Source organism: Notechis scutatus, chromosome 15 (assembly GCF_049901735.1).
Source record: "Notechis scutatus isolate UNSWTSFEM ecotype Mainland chromosome 15, rNotScu1.2, whole genome shotgun sequence".
NCBI classification, from domain to species: domain Eukaryota; kingdom Metazoa; phylum Chordata; class Lepidosauria; order Squamata; family Elapidae; genus Notechis; species Notechis scutatus.
In genome coordinates this window covers 1,986,499-2,005,497 of record NC_142023.1, presented here as the reverse complement: position 1 = coordinate 2,005,497, position 18,999 = coordinate 1,986,499, and the positions used below count along the sequence as shown (strand labels likewise).

The window sequence follows — 18,999 nt, the reverse complement described above, 5'->3', positions numbered from 1 at the left end:
GACTTCTATTATTAAATATGGAAAGCAGTCCAACTCCCACAGACTCTAGGCGGCTTACAAAACAGGAAAATAAAACAGGAAAATACATGTACACCGGGGCAAAACACTATTGTATTAAAAACCAAGGATCCCTATGGCACAACGAACTCCTTAGCCTAGGAGCATGCGTGGAAGGATAATTTGTGCAGAAGAGCCTTATTTTCAAGGGAAGAATTCCCTCAGGAGGGAACACTCAAATTCCCAGGGGTATGGAAAGACAGGTGGGCACAATAGAAATTGTGCACATAAATGGATGGTTTTTTTTTAAATTTTAAAAAATTATTGAAATTCAAACTATAAAAAAGTTTACAAAACTTCAGAATATTAAAAAGTTTCCAAAAATTTCTATAATAGAAGATGTGTCAATACCTTTTCAACATCAGTTTCTTGACAGTAGAATAAATACAATACCTACAATTAATACTTGATAGTTGTTTATAAAATCAGTAATACTAATTCACAGTGCCTTGATAATATTAACAAAAAGCAATGCATATATATAGGTCGATGGTTCAAACAAGAAAAAACATTATATATATATATATAAAAGCTGGAACACACTTCCTCACTAGTCCAACACATGAAAGCCACAGGTCATAGCATTGACTTCAGTGGCACCAAAACCCAGCCACTATAGAAAACCCCAGCTACAGAATTATCAGAGAAGCCATAGAGATTGAAAAAAGACCTGAAAGCATGAATAGAAGAGATGATTCCACCAGACTGTCAATTATTTGGAAGCTTGCACTCTCAAACAAAAAAATCTCCACACCACAAGCCAGGCAAACACCTGGGCACAAACAGATCCCCCTGATACCTCCAGCTCACACACACCCCAACCAGGCACCCAGATGAAACCTAGCTTCCTAACAAATGATAGCCGTCCATTTACTCGGAGCCAAGCTGCACTAAAAGCCTCCAATACAGGAACACAATGTTGCCAGCCAATCAAGACAAAAAAAGCCACAAAACAGACAGAAGATATTAGAAACACCAATCAAGCAGAACACAGCAAACTCCAAGACCAATAAACACAGACCAAGATTCCCAACCAATCAGGATGAAGAAAAAACCATTCTGGCACAGCAGTAGGCTAGCCCCAAATTTAAAACTGAAACAACTGTAAAAGCCTGACTCGCAGACGAACACAATACAGAAGCCTGATGATGGCAGATGAGATTCTGCCGAAACATTGCTACAACTTTAAAAGCACAACTATGCTCTATAGTCCATAGCCTTAAGAGATGAATTATACATTTTAACTATACAATATTACAAATTAAGTATGAATATTTATATAAATCTCCATTTTCTGACAGTATCCAGAAATACTGCCAGATAGATGGATTGCACATGTCCATGGTAGTGGACAGGGATGTAGTCAAAGGGAGGGCGGTGACTGGAACTTGCAAATGTGCTGGCAGATAAGCAGGTGTGTTACTTCGCCAGCCAGCTGCAAGAAGAGAAAATGAGTTAGGTGCCAGCCCCGGGGTGAACGGCTATGTCGCAGGGCACAGTGGCCCGGGGTTGCAGCTTTAACAGGATCCCCTCCGAAGAGGGAGGGGGTATAGGAGGAAAATAATGTAAACGTGTCAACTTCAGCTTCAGGTTTGCAAGGGCTCCAAAAAGGTTGAAAAATCCAAATATGAAGGGGGCAATATTGGAGAGGATTTTCCCCCTCTGCTGTGGATTTCCCAAGGGGTCCTTCAGAAAGAAGACGGAAAGGAGGGATGAGACATGAGATGGAGGGGAGGGGCTGGTAAGGCAGCTGGGGTGGGGAGGGCCTGGCTGACTCAATCCTGCTTACTGTCGCTGGGATGTATTTGGCGGTGATTGTTCGTGGCGATGGGATATATTGCCCCCAAACTGTACAGGTAGTACCGGATCCACAATCAGAATTGAGTGAGACGTTTCTGTTGTTGACAGTTGCTGCACCCCATTTTTGGCCATAATGGACAGGTCATATTCTACAGTTGTGAAGCGAGTTGTGACCTTGTGAAGTGAATCCTCCAATGACTTTGTCGGATGCCAGCTGGGAAGGTGACAAACACCGTGACCCTGGCACAGTGCAGCCATCACAAATACATGCCCGTTGCCTGAATTTTGATCACATGACCCTGGGCATGCTGGAACGGTCGTAAGTGTGAAAACTGGTCAAGGTCACTTTTTTCAGTGCTGCTAGAACTTCAATCAGTCATTAAGCAAATAATTATACGTTCAAGGACTATCTCTACAGCACTTTAAAAATATTCCAAAATAGCTGCCAAATTGGAACCCACAGAAGATATAAATATGACAATTCTCAAATTAAAAGATAAACTATCTCATCCCACTGAAGAACTTTGGGCTGTGATTAAGGGGCTGTGATTAGTGTGCGTGTGTGTGTGTGTGTGTAGCATATGTATGTGTATGGGTACATGTATATTCTGGAAAGCCGGCATGTCAGGCTACAGAACTTTCCCCATTCACTCAACTAGAATGAACTTCTGAAAATGTATCCAAACATATCAAAAGGAATCCTTTATCGAGATGAGACAATTCCTGTAGGAGTTCAAAGCAGCGTCTGAGGTCTCTCAGGCATACATAAGGGAGTTTAGAACCCCTCCCCTTATCTCCATGTGCATTTAGTGAAACAAAAGCCAGTATGTTAATTCCTCCCCACCCCTTTTGTAAGGAACTCTTTTTCACAGTTTCCCAGGACATACCTAATTTCCCCCCACCCCCTTTTTATAATGAACTTTTCCAGATTCCCAGGACACATCTCACTGTGGAATTTTTATGATCTTCTCATCTCCTGGCTGTGCCTCTCAGAGGTGATAGTTCTGGCCATCTGGCTTTTCTCCCTCCATTGTATCATGTGTGGGTTATACAAATTTAATATAAGATTAAATATATTCAGGTTACATCAAGAAAGGATTTCTTTTTTTAAAAAAAAAAAACAAGTTTTATTAATTTTCAAAACACACAAATCATCATTATCCATTACATGTTTAAACCTTTTTCCATTATAAATTTAACAAGTCAGATAAACTATAATTCTGTTTTAAACCATTTCCATATAAACATACAAAAACCTCTTATCCAATTTCTCTTTACTTCTCTTTACTCTTATTCAATTTCATTATTATTATTTCATCTATTTCTTTCTGACTTAGTTACCATTATTCTCATTCTATATTTCTGCAAGGTTTTATTGATTCTCCCCCCCAAAAAAAACATACACACAACACACAAAACATAAAAAAGATCTTTTTGGAAAGTAACTTGGACCCAGGTATCTCTCTCTTCATGGACTTCAATTATATTCATGCTCATCTTACATATCATTACTTATTTTATTTACCATTCTAAGTCTTCTATATTAACTTCTCCACATATTTCACTCTTCTTAATTCTATCTTAATTAATCATCTTAATTTGAGTCATTAAATTTGTATCTTTTGTCCATTCTTTATTGTCCCTTTGTCTCGTTCCTTATAGAAAAAAAAGAAGTTTCTCCTGAAATCACTAATCAAAGTATGATGCCTTTCTATCTCCCCCCTAAATTAATCAAATTAACCTTTAAAATAACACCCAATACCCAATCCGATTTTGCTTGGTACATTCTATCTAAATAGTACATCCAGAATAATTAAATACATAGTTAAACAATAGATCTAAATATTAAAAACAAATACTATAATAGAAATTTTATAATAACATCAATACCATAATCTTATTAAACTCTTTAATTAAAACTCACTATTCTAAACCTCCCCTCATATTATTAAATTTTAAAACCAATCATTATTAAACATTTCAACATTTTAATCTCTTATCAACTCTTAAACCATTTAAGTTTTCTATTTCTAATACCTTCATCTTATGTACCTTGCAAAATCTTTTTGAAGAAATTATACTTTATCCTGTATCCCTAAAAAAAAATTCCTTTTTTCCCATTTAATTTCAAAACTTTGTAGCTTTTCTCCACCTTTTCCCTTCCTTTCTTCTCCCAACAAACCTTTCTACCCCCCCTTCTTCTAGCCTCTGCCTTACTGGCTTCCCTTCTCTGTCGTGTTCCTTTTCCCTTTTGTTTACTATCATTATATTGATTTTGCACCTTATTTTTCCCTTTCTTAAGTGTTTTTTTAAATCTTAAGTCCTTTATTTCTCTTCCTTTTCCTCTTCCTTCTTTCTTGGTCGAGTTCTGAAATTTATTAAAAATGGCTTCCTCTCCTTCTTCTTCTTCTGCTGTCTTCATCTGTTGTAATGTTTGTTGATAGTTAATAAGCGCCATTTCTAAAAAAAGGAAGGCTTCTTTCAAACCAGCTTTACCATTTTTTTTTGCTTGTTCATAATCTTTTCTCAGTTCCTCAATAGAAAGAGCCATTATAAATCTTTTCTTTTTTTCCCCCCTTCTTTCTTCTTACAACAACCAGAATATTCCAAAGAAAAAATAAAACAGTCCCAAAGTTATCAATCAGTCCAAACCAAGGCAGAGTTCTCACTTTCTCCTCCTGGGGTAGTATCAATCAAAGAAAAAGAAAGTCCAAATCTGTTTCTTAAAATCTTATTGCAATATATTTTAGTCTTCAAATCCTTAAGGCATCTCCTCCAATGAAGTCTTAGCATACAAATTTTTTTTTTTAGTCCTCTCCCTTCCCACTCATCACTTAAAGCCAGTTTTCACCTAAAAAAATATAGGTTTCTTAATATCCACTTATTTATTCCGTAGGAAAGGAGGGTAAGCTTTCCTTTCAGCACCACCAAACTGCCGCTTTTTTCCTCTTCTAGAAGGTATCATTCAGAAAGTCATACTTTTCAGGAATTTTGTTAAATATGTCTTAGAGTCCTAGGAACCAAGAAAAACTTTCTCCTTTCAAAAACTTTCTCCACTTCCTCCTGCGCATTCTTACCCGGCTGCCAGCTTCTTTGTGGCGGCCATTACGGACCGCCGCTGCACCGTCTTGGGAAAAGGGGTTCTGCCGGCCGGGAGGGGGTCTGCAACACCCCCAAACCCCTCTCCGGATCCCCACTACCTTCAGCTGCCCCTGCAGGGCAGCCTAGCTCCGGACCCGTCTGGATCGGAGCCCCAAAAGCGGCTAGCGCAGCAGGGATCGCGCAGCTTCGCGAATCCCTGCCGCTCGCGAAGCCGACAAACCGGAAGTCCCAAGAAATATATATAATATATAAATATATATAATATTCTGGAAAGCCGGCATGTCAGGCTACAGAACTTTCCCCATTCACTCAACTAGAATGAACTTCTGAAAACGTATGCAAACATATCAAAAGGAATCCTTTATCGAGATGAGACAATTCCTGTAGGAGTTCAAAGCAGCGTCTGAGGTCCCTCAGGCATACAGGGATGCAAAAGGGAGTTTAGAACCCCTCCCCTTATCTCAATGTGTATTTAGTGAAACAAAAGCCAGTATGTTAATTCCTCCCAACCCCTTTTGTAAGGAACAATCTTTTTCACAGTTTCCCAGGACATACCTTATTTCCCCCCACCCCCTTTTTAGAACGAACTTTTCCAGAGATTCCCAGGACACATCTCACTGTGGAATTTTTATGATCTCATCTCCTGGCTGTGCCTCTCAGAGGTGATAGTTCTGGCCATCTGGCTTTTCTCCCTCCATTGTATCATGTGTAGGTTATACAAATTCGATATAAGCTTAAATATATTCAGGTTACATCAAGAAAGGATTTCTTTATCACCCTCCCCTCCCCCTTTTCTTCTTCCATTGAAGAAATGACAGATACACGGATCTAACATCATATCAGAATCCCATTTTTTAATGGGTACCAGTTTGTTCACAGGAAAGCTTGACAATAAAGGTTATCTGATCAAACCTTTATTAAGATCAAAGACAGTCCATTGGGGTTTGATCAATCAAAAAGCATAAACGTCAAAGTCTAAAAATTAATCATTCACCTTGAAGCAAACAAATCTAAACATTTACAAAGGAATTATTATAAATACTGTATATACTCGAGTATAAGCCTAGTTTTTCAGCCCATTTTTTGTGCTGAAAAATCCCGATATATTGCTCATACAGTCAGATTCCCTCTGGAAAAAAAATGGTGTGGAGTCGCGCCTCCGGCAGCAGCGACTCCCAACAGCCCCAGCCGGGAAGGGAAAGGCAAAAGCGCTTTGCCTTTCCCTTCCCGAGGCGGTGGGACTGGGGCGGCGCCGGCGGTAGTGACTCCTGACTCAGGGGCCTCCGGGGAGGGAAGAGAGTGACTCCTGCCTCCCGCTGTCATCATCATCTTCTTCTTTTGGGTTAGTGAATCAATTAAACCTTTCATGATAGTGAGATCGCTTTCCCAAATTAATTATTTTTATTTTTGAAATTTACCAGTAGCTGCTGCATTTCCCACCTCGGCTTATACTCGAGTCAATAAGTTTTCCCAGTTTTTGTGTAAAATTAGGTGCCTCTGCTTATATTCGGTCGACTTATACTCGGTATATACGGTACATACTCTTTGCATTCATGACGTTTTTCTCCTGTGTGGATTCTTTGGTGTGTGTGAAGGGCGCTGCTATGTCTGAAGCCTCTCCACACTCTTTGCATTCATGAAGTTTTTCTCCTGTGTGGATTCTTTGGTGTGTGTAAAGGGTGCTACTCTGACTGAAGCTCTTTCCACACTCAAGGCATTTATGAGGTTTTTCTCCTGTGTGGATCCTTTGATGTACATTAAGGTTGTACCTATTATGGAAGCACTTTCCACACTCTTTGCATTCATGAAGTTTTTCTCCTGTGTGGATTCTTTGGTGTGTGTAAAGGGTGCTGCTATGTCTGAAGCTCTTTCCAAACTCAAGGCATTTATGAGGTTTTTCTCCTGTGTGGATCCTTTGATGTACATTAAGGTTGTACCTATTATGGAAGCACTTTCCACACTCTTTGCATTCATGAAGTTTTTCTCCTGTGTGGATTCTTTGGTGTGTGTAAAGGGTGCTGCTATGTCTGAAGCTCTTTCCAAACTCAAGGCATTTATGAGGTTTTTCTCCGGAGTGGATTCTTTGGTGTGTATAAAGGGTGCTGCTATGTCTGAAGCTCTCTCCACACTCTTTGCATTCATGAAGTTTTTCTCCTGTGTGGATTCTTTGGTGTGTGTAAAGGGTGCTGCTATGTCTGAAGCATGCTGGAACGGTCGTAAGTGTGGAAACTGGTCAAGGTCACTTTTTTCAGTGCTGCTAGAACTTCAATCAGTCATTAACCAAATAATTATAAGTTCAAGGACTATCTCTACAGCACTTTAAAAATATTCCAAAATAGCTCCCAAATTGGAACCCACAGAAGATATAAATATGACAATTCTCAAAGATAAACTATCTCATCCCACTGAAGAACTTTGGGCTGTGATTAAGGGGCTGTGATTAGTGTGCGTGTGTGTCTGTGTGTAGCATATGTATGTGTATGGGTACATGTATATTCTGGAAAGCCGGCATGTCAGGCTACAGAACTTTCCCCATTCACTCAACTAGAATGAACTTCTGAAAACGTATCCAAACATATCAAAAGGAATCCTTTATCGAGATGAGACAATTCCTGTAGGAGTTCAAAGCAGCGTCTGAGGTCTCTCAGGCATACATAAGGGAGTTTAGAACCCCTCCCCTTATCTCCATGTGCATTTAGTGAAACAAAAGCCAGTATGTTAATTCCCCCCACCCCCTTTTTAGAACAAACTTTTCCAGAGATTCCCAGGACACATCTCACTGGAATTTTTATGATCTTCTCATCTCCTGGCTGTGCCTCTCAGAGGTGATAGTTCTGGCCATCTGGCTTTTCTCCCTCCATTGTATCATGTGTGGGTTATACAAATTTAATATAAGATTAAATATATTCAGGTTACATCAAGAAAAGGTTTCTTTATCAGCCTCCTTACCTTTTCTTCTTCCACTGAAGAAATGACAGATACACGGATCTGACATCGTTATCAGAATCCCATTTTTTAATGGGTACCAGTTTGTTCACAGGAAAGCTTGACAATAAAGGTTATCTGATCAAACCTTTATTAAGATCAAAGACAGTCCATTGGGGTTTGATCAATCAAAAAGCATAAACGTCAAAGTCTAAAAATTAATCATTCACCTTGAAGGAAACAAATCTAAATATTTACAAATACCTACAATTTTATGATTAAAAACCTAAAACGAATGCCAAAAATAGGGTAGGATCCTTAGATATTATTTGCTGTCATAACTCTATCCCAGTCCAAAGAAATCCAAAATATTGGAAAATATGGACATTAAGATCAGTTTACAGCACAATCTCCAATACAGAAGGGAAGGGAAGCCCTCAGGGCTGTATTTGCATGGCCTGCTCGGCTTGGCTGCTCTTAACTGGGATTAACCTTGCTTGCAATCAGCCTGTGACGCCAGCGGGGGCTCAGGATGCGCAAAGCCAGGAGTGGGAAACGTGTTGTGTGAACGGGGCCTCAGGTCCGAGTCCTCTTTTAGGTCCTTTCAGGCAATGACCCAGTTCCCCTCTTCCCCAGTGGAGGGCCTGGGGCAACGATGTCTCTCTTGGGCTTCCGTACTTCTGCCAGCTGCCAGGATGGCACTGGGGGTTGGGGCTGCTCTCCCACCTGCTACAAAAACAAGCCCCTCCCCCCATTACTTCCACTCTGGGCCTGTCTCACCAAGAGCCATATGAACAGCTGCCAGGAGTGCTTGTGGCCTTTGCAAGCCACTCTTCCCCATTGCTTCCCTACTTCTGGCCCCAGAATCAGGGCTCATTGCCTAAAATAGGGGCAGAGAATTACAGAGGAGAAGTTGTTGGCCCCCACTCCCAACTGGCTACCCAATTAGCCCCCAGGCTTCGGCTTCTTGGTCCCCTAGAATTTAATGCATTATTTCAAGCGTGGGGAATGTATGCATGCATGACATTTCTACAAGCACACGCTTCAATAAAAGCAGAAAAACAACATAGAAGCCAAGAAAGAACCTCCAAGCAAACACAGCATGTTCCCAGGTGTCTGGAAGACTACAAGGCCTCCTGGATGTCTCTGGAGAGTCTCCGTCATCTATCAGGTCAGGGTTGTCCCAAAGGTGCTTTTTCAAGAGGCAGCTAGTCTTTATTGGTTTCCCCTTGAAGGCGTTTCGCTCCTCATCCTAGAAGCTTTTTCAGCTCTGACTGGAGATGTCACAACTGGTGAAGCTGCTTGGATGAGAAGTGAAACTCTTCAACGAAAAATGAAGTCCGGTTGCCTCTTGAAAAGCTCCTTTGAGACAATAAGGCCTCGTGCATGAGCAGCGGGTTAGACTAGAAGACCTTCTAGGTCCCTTCCAGCTTGTTTGTTCTGTTAGCTGACAAGGGAACTTCCTACATATGTCTAAAAACACCCTGAGAACCTCACTGACTTGGGGTGCTCACACTGCAGCCCTGATCAAAAGGGCCCAGCAGAGATTATACTACCCGAGACTTCTAAGGAAACAACTGAATGGAAAACTGCTGATGACCTTCTACCGCTGCACCAGACGGAGTATCTTTACTGCACCTCTGTATGGTTTGCCAATTGTACAGTGGCAGATAAAACAGCACTCCAGAGGGTTAAGGTCATTGCCCAGAAGATCATTGGTTGCCCTCTCCCCTCTTTGGAAGAGCTTTAGAGCTCCCGCTGCCTTAAGAAAGTTCAAAATATTCTCAAAGATCCATCTCATTTTGGGCTCCCTTTTTTTGAACCATTGCCATACCTCCCACAGGCCAGCAGCCTCCAGCAGCGCTCTGGAGCCACTATCCCCAGCCATAAACACACACATCCTGGCCCCACCGAGGTTAAATACAACCCTGATGCAGCCCTCAATGAAACTGAGTTTGACACCCCTGATCTAGCATGTACAATAAAAATGTCACATTCTGGGCATTGGTATTACTTTCTCCTTTGTGGACTGTTATATGCCTTTGCAGTTGTTGATTTGTTTTGAAGGATTTTTCATATTCTGGGCATTGATATTTCTTTTCCCCCTCTTGGATCCTTTGGGGATTCAAGAGTCTTCCGATGGTCTTGCTGCCCTCCAGGCATTTATTTGGTTTCTCCTCCAAATGGATCCTTTGATGTCTAGAAAGGCTTTTCCTATGACTAAAGCTCATTCCACACACTTTGCATTCATGAGGTTTTTCTCCTGTGTGGATTCTTTGGTGTGCGTAAAGGGTGCTGCTGTGTCTGAAGCTCTTTCCACACTCTTTGCATTTATGAGGTTTTTCTCCGGAGTGGATCCTTTGATGTTCATTAAGGTTGTACCTATTACGGAAGCACTTTCCACACTCTTTGCATACATGACGTTTTTCTTCTGTGTGGATTCTTTGGTGTGTGTAAAGGGTGCTGCTATCTCTGAAGCTCTTTCCACACTCAAGGCATTTATGAAGTTTTTCTCCGGAGTGGATCCTTTGATGTACATTAAGGTAGTACCTATTACGGAAGCACTTTCCACACTCTTTGCATTCATGAGGTTTTTCTCCTGTGTGGATTCTTTGGTGTGTGTAAAGGGTGCTGCGATGTCTGAAGCTCTTTCCACACTCAAGGCATTTATGAAGTTTTTCTCCGGAGTGGATCCTTTGATGTACATTAAGGGTGTACTTTACTGAAGCTCTTTCCACACTCTTTGCATTCATGAAGTTTTTCTCCTGTGTGGATTCTTTGGTGTGTGTAAAGGGTGCTCCTATGTCCGAAGCTCTTTCCACACTCAAGGCATTTATGAAGTTTTTCTCCTGTGTGGATCCTTTGATGTACCTTAAGATCTGCTCTGTTATTAAAATTCTTTCCACACTCAAAGCATTTATGTGGGTTGCCAAATGAGTGGATTTTTAGGTGGTTTTCAAAATGTCTACTGATTATGAAGGATTTCTCACATTCCGGGCATTGAAATTTCTTCTCTGTGTGGATGTTTAGATGCTTTTGAAAATATCCATTTGTCTTGAAGGACTTTTCACATTCCGGGCACTGATATTTCTTTCCTCCTTCCTGGATGCTCTGGGGATTCCCGGGTCTTCCGAGGGACTCTCCGCCCTCCAGGCCCGTCTCGGGGTCTCTGCCCGTTTCCTCCTCCCCGCATCGCCCTCCAGGCGGCCCCCTTTCCGGGGCTCTCCCTGGACTCATCCCTCCTTCAGCCGAGGAGCCTCCCGGCCTTTCCCCGCCGTCTCCCGGGGAAGCCGCGCCGGGACCGTGCAGGGCTGCTCCGCGCGGCCCGCTCTCCTCCTCCTCCTCTCGGGCGGAGCCTCCTTCCTTCCGCCGCCGGGCTCCTCCGTCCTCCTGAGGGGAAGAAAGAGAGGCGAGTCACGGCTGCGCCCTTTTCCCCGCAGGGGAGGCCCAGGCCGAAGCAGAGTCTCTCAGAGGGCGACTCCCAGCAGCCCTCGCGGCCTACCTGCCTCCAGTCACTTCCGTCGCCTAACCCCCCACCTCTCTCCGTCGCTCGTCTGATGACGCAAATTGGGGCGCCCTCGCGCTGCATTTCGGTTACGAAAGACGGGAGGAAACTGCCTGGGGCGCCTAACCCCCACCTCTTCCGTCGCTCGTCTGATGACGCAACTGTGGGCGGGGCTCCCGCGTGTTTCTCCGGTTACGAAAGACGGGAGGAAAACTTTGCCTGGGGCGCCTATATGAAGGGGGCAACCTTGGAGAGGATTTTCCCCTCTGCGGTGGGTTTCCAAAGGGGCCCTTCAGAAAGGAGACGGAAAGGAGGGGTGAGACATGAGATGTGGGGGGCGGGGGTGCCTGGGTGACTCAATCCTGCTTACTGTGGCTGGGATGTATTTGGCGGTGATTGTTCGTGGCGATGGGATATATTGCCCCCAAACTGTACAGGGAGTACCGGATCCACAATCAGAATTGAGCGAGACGTTTCTGTTGTTGACAGTTGCTGCACCCCATTTTTGGCCATAATGGACCGGTCATATTCTACAGTGACTTTGTCGGATGCCAGCTGGGAAGGTGACAAACAACGTGACCCTGGCACAGTGCAGCCATCACAAATACATGCCCGTTGCCTGAATTTTGATCACATGACCCTGGGCATGCTGGAACGGTCGTAAGTGTGGAAACTGGTCAAGGTCACTTTTTTCAGTGCTGCTAGAACTTCAATCAGTCATTAAGCAAATAATTATAAGTTCAAGGACTATCTCTACAGCACTTTAACAATATTCCAAAATAGCTGCCAAATTGGAACCCACAGAAGATATAAATATGACAATTCTCAAATTAAAAGATAAACTATCTCATCCCACTGAAGAACTTTGGGCTGTGATTAAGGGGCTGAGAGAAGTGTGTGTTTGTGTCTTTGTGTAGCATATGTATGTGTATGGGTACATGTATATTCTCGAAAGCAGGCATGTCAGGCTACAGAACTTTCCCCATTCACTCAACTAGAATGAACTTCTGAAAACGTATCCAAACATATCAAAAGGAATCCTTTATCGAGATGAGACAATTCCTGTAGGAGTTCAAAGCAGCGTCTGAGGTCCCTCAGGCATACATAAGGGAGTTTAGAACCCCTCCCCTTATCTCGATGTGTATTTAGTGAAACAAAAGCCAGTATGTTAATTCCTCCCCACCCCTTTTGTAAGGAACTCTTTTTCAGTTTCCCAGGACATACCTAATTTCCCCCCACCCCTTTTATAATGAACTTTTCCAGATTCCCAGGACACATCTCACTGTGGAATTTTTATGATCTTCTCATCTCCTGGCTGTGCCTCTCAGAGGTGATAGTTCTGGCCATCTGGCTTTTCTCCCTCCATTGTATCATGTGTGGGTTATACAAATTTAATATAAGATTAAATATATTCAGGTTACATCAAGAAAGGATTTCTTTATCACCCTCCCCTTCCCCTTTTCTTCTTCCATTGAAGAAATGACAGATACACGGATCTGACATCATATCAGAATCCCATTTTTTAATGGGTACCAGTTTTGTTCACAGGAAAGCTTGACAATAAAGGTTATCTGATCAAACCTTTATTAAGATCAAAGACAGTCCATTGGGGTTTGATCAATAAAAAGCATAAACGTCAAAGTCTAAAAATTAATCATTCACCTTGAAGCAAACAAATCTAAACATTTACAAAGGAATTATTATAAATACCTATAATTTTATGATTAAAATCCTAAAACGAATCCCCAAAAATAGGGTAGCATCCTTAGATATTATTTGCTGTCATAACTCTATCCCAGTCCAAAGAAATCCAAAATATGGACATTAAGATCAGTTTACAGCACAATCTCCAATACGGATCCCCATGTGATCCCCCCCGAGATGCGTCACCCAGGAAGGGAAGCCCTCACGGCTGTATTTGCATGGCCTGCTCAGCTTGGCTTCTTTTAACTGGGATTAACCTTGCTTGCAGTCAGCCTGTGACACCAGCGGGGCCTCAGGATGCGCAAAGCCAGGAGTGGGAAACGTGTTGTGTGAACGGGACCTCAGGTCCCACCGAGTCCTCTTTCAGGTCCTGTGTAGACTCTTATATGCCTTTGAAGATCTCCATTTTTTTGGAAGGATTTTTCACATTCTGGGCATTTGTGCTTCCTTTTGTCTCTTGTGGATCCTTTGATGATGTCTATAAAGGTATTCCTTCAGACTGAAGCTCTTTCCACAATCCAGGCATTTGTATGGCTTCTTTCCGGTGTGGCTACTTTGATGTCTAGAAAGGCTTGTCAACAGGCTGAAGCTCTTTCCACACTCTTTGCATTCATGAGGTTTTTCTCCTGTGTGGATTCTTTGGTGTTTGTAAAGGGTGCTACTCTGACTGAAGCTCTTTCCACACTCAAGGCATTTATGAGGTTTTTCTCCTGTGTGGATCCTTTGATGTACATTAAGGTTGTACCTATTACTGAAGCTCTTTCCACACTCTTTGCATTCATGACGTTTTTCTCCAGTGTGGATTCTTTGGTGTGTGTAAAGGGTGCTGCTATGTCTGAAGCTCTTTCCACACTCTTTGCATTTATGAGCTTTTTCTCCGGAGTGGATCCTTTGATGTACATTAAGTTTGTACCTATTACTGAAGCTCTTTCCACACTCTTTGCATTCATGACGTTTTTCTCCTGTGTGGATTCTTTGGTGTGTGTGAAGGGCGCTGCTATGTCTGAAGCTCTTTCCACACTCTTTGCATTCATGAGGTTTTTCTCCTGTGTGGATTCTTTGGTGTGTGTAAAGGGTGCTGCTACGTCTGAAACTCTCTCCACACTCTTTGCATTCATGACGTTTTTCTCCTGTGTGGATTCTTTGGTGTGTGTAAAGGGTGCTGCTATGTCTGAAGTTCTCTCCACACTCTTTGCATTCATGAAGTTTTTCTCCTGTGTGGATTCTTTGGTGTGTGTAAAGGGTGCTACTCTGACTGAAGCTCTTTCCACACTCAAGGCATTTATGAGGTTTTTCTCCTGTGTGGATTATTTCATGTTGATTAAGATCTGCTCTGTTATTAAAATTCTTTCCACACGCAAAGCATTTATGTGGGTTGCCAAATGAGTGGATTTTTAGGTGGTTTTCAAAATGTCTACTGATTATGAAGGATTTCTCACATTCCGGGCATTGAAATTTCTTCTCTGTGTGGATGTTTAGATGCTTTTGAAAATATCCATTTGTCTTGAAGGACTTTTCACATTCTGGGCACTGATATTTCTTTCCTCCCTCCTGGATGATCTGGGGATTCCCGGGTCTTCCGAGGGACTCTCCGCCCTCCAGGCCCGTCTCGGGGTCTCTGCCCGTTTCCTCCTCCCCGCATCGCCCTCCAGGCGGCCCCCTTTCCGGGGCTCTCCCTGGACTCATCCCTCCTTCAGCCGAGGAGCCTCCCAGCCTTTCCCCGCCGTCTCCCGGGGAAGCCGCGCCGGGACCGTGCAGGGCTGCTCCGCGCGGCCCGCTCTCCTCCTCCTCCTCTCGGGCGGAGCCTCCTTCCTTCCGCCGCCGGGCTCCTCCGTCCTCCTGAGGGGAAGAAAGAGAGGCGAGTCACGGCTGCGCCCTTTTCCCCGCACGAGAGGCCCAGGCCGAAGCAGAGTCTCTCAGAGGGCGACTCCCAGCAGCCCTCGCGGCCTACCTGCCTCCAGTCACTTCCGTCGCCTAACCTCCCACCTCTCTCCGTCGCTCGTCTGATGACGCAACTGTGGGCGGGGCTTACGCGTGTTTCTCCGGTTACGAAAGACGGGAGGAAAACTTTGTCTGGGGCGCCTAACCCCCCACCTCTTCCCGTCGCTCGTCTGATGACGCAACTGTGGGCGGGGCTCCCGCGTGTTTCTGGTTACGAAAGACGGGAGGAAAACTTTGTCTGGGGCGCCTAACCCCCCACCTCTTCCCGTCGCTCGTCTGATGACGCAACTGTGGGCGGGGCTCCCGCGTGTTTCTGGTTACGAAAGACGGGAGGAAAACTTTGCCTGGGGCGCCTATATGAAGGGGGCAACATTGGAGAGGATTTTCCCCTCTGCGGTGGGTTTCCAAAGGGGCCCTTCAGAAAGGAGACGGAAAGGAGGGGTGAGACATGAGGTGGGGGTGGGGAGGGCCGGGCTGACTCAATCCTGCTTACTGTCGCTGGGATGTATTTGGCGGTGATTGTTCGTGGCGATGGGATATATTGCCCCCAAACTGTACAGGGAGTACCGGATCCACAATCAGAATTGAGCGAGACGTTTCTGTTGTTGACAGTTGCTGCACCCCATTTTTGGCCATAATGGACCGGTCATATTCTACAGTGACTTTGTCGGATGCCAGCTGGGAAGGTGACAAACAACGTGACCCTGGCACAGTGCAGCCATCACAAATACGCGCCCGTTGCCTGAATTTTGATCACATGACCCTGGGCATGCTGGAACGGTCGTAAGTGTGGAAACTGGTCAAGGTCACTTTTTTCAGTGCTGCTAGAACTTCAATCAGTCATTAAGCAAATAATTATAAGTTCAAGGACTATCTCTACAGCACTTTAAAAATATTCCAAAATAGCTCCCAAATTGGAACCCACAGAAGATATAAATATGACAATTCTCAAAGATAAACTATCTCATCCCACTGAAGAACTTTGGGCTGTGATTAAGGGGCTGAGAGAAGTGTGTGTTTGTGTCTGTGTGTAGCATATGTATGTGTATGGGTACATGTATATTCTGGAAAGCCGGCATGTCAGGCTACAGAACTTTCCCCATTCACTCAACTAGAATGAACTTCTGAAAACGTATCCAAACATATCAAAAGGAATCCTTTATCGAGATGAGACAATTCCTGTAGGAGTTCAAAGCAGCGTCTGAGGTCTCTCAGGCATACATAAGGGAGTTTAGAACCCCTCCCCTTATCTCGATGTGTATTTAGTGAAACAAAAGCCAGTATGTTAATTCCTCCCCACCCCTTTTGTAAGGAACTCTTTTTCAGTTTCCCAGGACATACCTAATTTCCCTCCACCCCTTTTATAATGAACTTTTCCAGATTCCCAGGACACATCTCACTGTGGAATTTTTATGATCTTCTCATCTCCTGGCTGTGCCTCTCAGAGGTGATAGTTCTGGCCATCTGGCTTTTCTCCCTCCATTGTATCATGTGTGGGTTATACAAATTTAATATAAGATTAAATATATTCAGGTTACATCAAGAAAGGATTTCTTTATCACCCTCCCCTCCCCCTTTTCTTCTTCCATTGAAGAAATGACAGATACACGGATCTGACATCATATCAGAATCCCATTTTTTAATGGGTACCAGTTTTGTTCACAGGAAAGCTTGACAATAAAGGTTATCTGATCAAACCTTTATTAAGATCAAAGACAGTCCATTGGGGTTTGATCAATAAAAAGCATAAACGTCAAAGTCTAAAAATTAATCATTCACCTTGAAGCAAACAAATCTAAACATTTACAAAGGAATTATTATAAATACCTATAATTTTATGATTAAAATCCTAAAACGAATCCCCCAAAATAGGGTAGCATCCTTAGATATTATTTGCTGTCATAACTCTATCCCAGTCCAAAGAAATCCAAAATATGGACATTAAGATCAGTTTACAGCACAATCTCCAATACGGATCCCCATGTGATTCCCCCCCCCCCCCAGAGATGCGTCACCCAGGAAGGGAAGCCCTCACGGCTGTATTTGCATGGCCTGCTCAGCTTGGCTTCTTTTAACTGGGATTAACCTTGCTTGCAGTCAGCCTGTGACACCAGCGGGGGCTCAGGATGCACAATGCCAGGAGTGGGAAACGTGTTGTGTGAACGGGACCTCAGGTCCCACTGTGTAGACTCTTATATGCCTTTGAAGATCTCCATTTTTTTGGAAGGATTTGTGCTGGGCATTTGTGCTTCCTTTTGTCTCTTGTGGATCCTTTGATGATGTCTATAAAGGTATTCCTTCACTCGGAAGCTCTTTCCACAGTCCAGGCATTTGTATGGCTTCTTTCCGGTGTGGCTACTTTGATGTCTAGAAAGGCTTCCCAACAGGCGGAAGCTCTTTCCACACACTTTGCATTCATGAGGTTTTTCTCCTGTGTGGATTCTTTGGTGTGCGTAAAGGGCGCTGCGATGTCTGAAGCTCTTTCCACACTCAAGGCATTTATGAAGTTTTTCTCCGGAGTGGATCCTTTGATGTACATTAAGGCTGTACCTTTTACGGAAGCACTTTCCACACTCTTTGCATTCATGAAGTTTTTCTCCTGTGTGGATTCTTTGGTGTGTGTGAAGGGCGCTGCTATGTCTGAAGCTCTTTCCACACTCTTTGCATTCATGAGGTTTTTCTCCTGTGTGGATTCTTTGGTGTGTGTAAAGGGCGCTGCTATGTCTGAAGCTCTTTCCACACTCTTTGCATTTATGAGGTTTTTCTCCGGAGTGGATCCTTTGATGTACATTAAGGCTGTACCTATTACTGAAGCTCTTTCCACACTCTTTGCATTCATGACGTTTTTCTCCTGTGTGGATTCTTTGGTGTGTGTGAAGGGCGCTGCTATGTCTGAAGCTCTCTCCACACTCTTTGCATTCATGACGTTTTTCTCCTGTGTGGATTCTTTGGTGTGTGTGAAGGGCGCTGCTATGTCTGAAGCTCTCTCCACACTCTTTGCATTCATGAGGTTTTTCTCCTGTGTGGATTCTTTGGTGTGTGTAAAGGGTGCTGCTATGTCTGAAGTTCTCTCCACACTCAAGGCATTTATGAGGTTTTTCTCCTGTGTGGATCCTTTGATGTACCTTAAGATCTGCTCTGTTATTAAAATTCTTTCCACACTCAAAGCATTTATGTGGGTTGCCAAATGAGTGGATTTTTAGGTGGTTTTCAAAATGTCTATTGATTATGAAGGATTTCTCACATTCCGGGCATTGAAATTTCTTCTCTGTGTGGATGTTTAGATGCTTTTGAAAATATCCATTTGTCTTGAAGGACTTTTCACATTCCGGGCACTGATATTTCTTTCCTCCCTCCTGGATGATCTGGGGATTCCCGGCTCTTCCGAGGGACTCTCCGCCCTCCAGGCCCGTCTCGGGGTCTCTGCCCGTTTCCTCCTCCCCGCATCGCCCTCCAGGCGGACCCCTTTCCGGGGCTCCCCCTGGACTCATCCCTCCTTCAGCCCAGGAGCCTCCCGGCCTTTCCCCGCCGTCTCCCGGGGAAGCCGCGCCGGGACCGTGCAGGGCTGCTCCGCGCGGCCCGCTCTCCTCCTCTTCTTTTCGGGCGGAGCCTCCTTCCTTCCTTCCGCCGCCGGGCCCCTCCGTCCTCCTGAGGGGGAGAAAGAGAAGCGGGTCACGGCTGCATCCCCTGCCCCACAGGAGAAGCCCAGGCCGAGGCCTTCACCGTCTCCCGTAACTTCCAAGCAGGCCCCGCGCTCTATTTGCATCCGGTTTCTCTGTGTCCGAACCGCACCGCTCCTTCCGTCAGCTCTCTGATTCCGGAAGTGGGGCGAGACCTCCCAATCGCCGCCCCTTCCTCTCTAGGCAGCGCATCGTTTAGGTCTCCTCGAACGTGCGCTTTCTGGAGGTTTCGGATGGAAAAGCCCCGCGGCTCTTGGCGAGACGGAGGCCCAGAGTGGAAGGGGG

At 44.3% G+C, this 18,999-nt stretch overlaps 2 protein-coding genes across 3 annotated transcripts in view; both read right to left on the bottom strand.

The window, feature by feature from the left end:
* Nucleotides 1-6,475: 6,475 nt before the first annotated feature.
* On the bottom strand, nt 6,476-15,050 carry LOC148129440 (uncharacterized). Its single transcript, XM_087944263.1, is given in 4 exon segments — nt 6,476-7,131; nt 10,082-10,605; nt 10,607-10,809; nt 13,541-15,050. Coding segments are annotated over 4 exon segments (2,622 nt in total). The 5' UTR covers nt 14,780-15,050.
* A 1,425-nt stretch (nt 15,051-16,475) lies between these two features.
* Nucleotides 16,476-18,999, bottom strand: part of LOC148129439 (uncharacterized) — a 102,322-nt gene continuing 99,798 nt past the window's right edge. The window contains exon 2 of one of the 2 annotated variants that reach the window (XM_087944018.1): nt 16,476-18,621. In XM_087944018.1, the coding sequence (XP_087800144.1) occupies nt 17,227-18,621 (1,395 nt within the window). In that variant the 3' untranslated portion in view covers nt 16,476-17,226. Of the gene's footprint in view, nt 18,932-18,999 lie in introns of those variants that run through there. The other variant, XM_087944019.1, reaches the window with a different exon arrangement.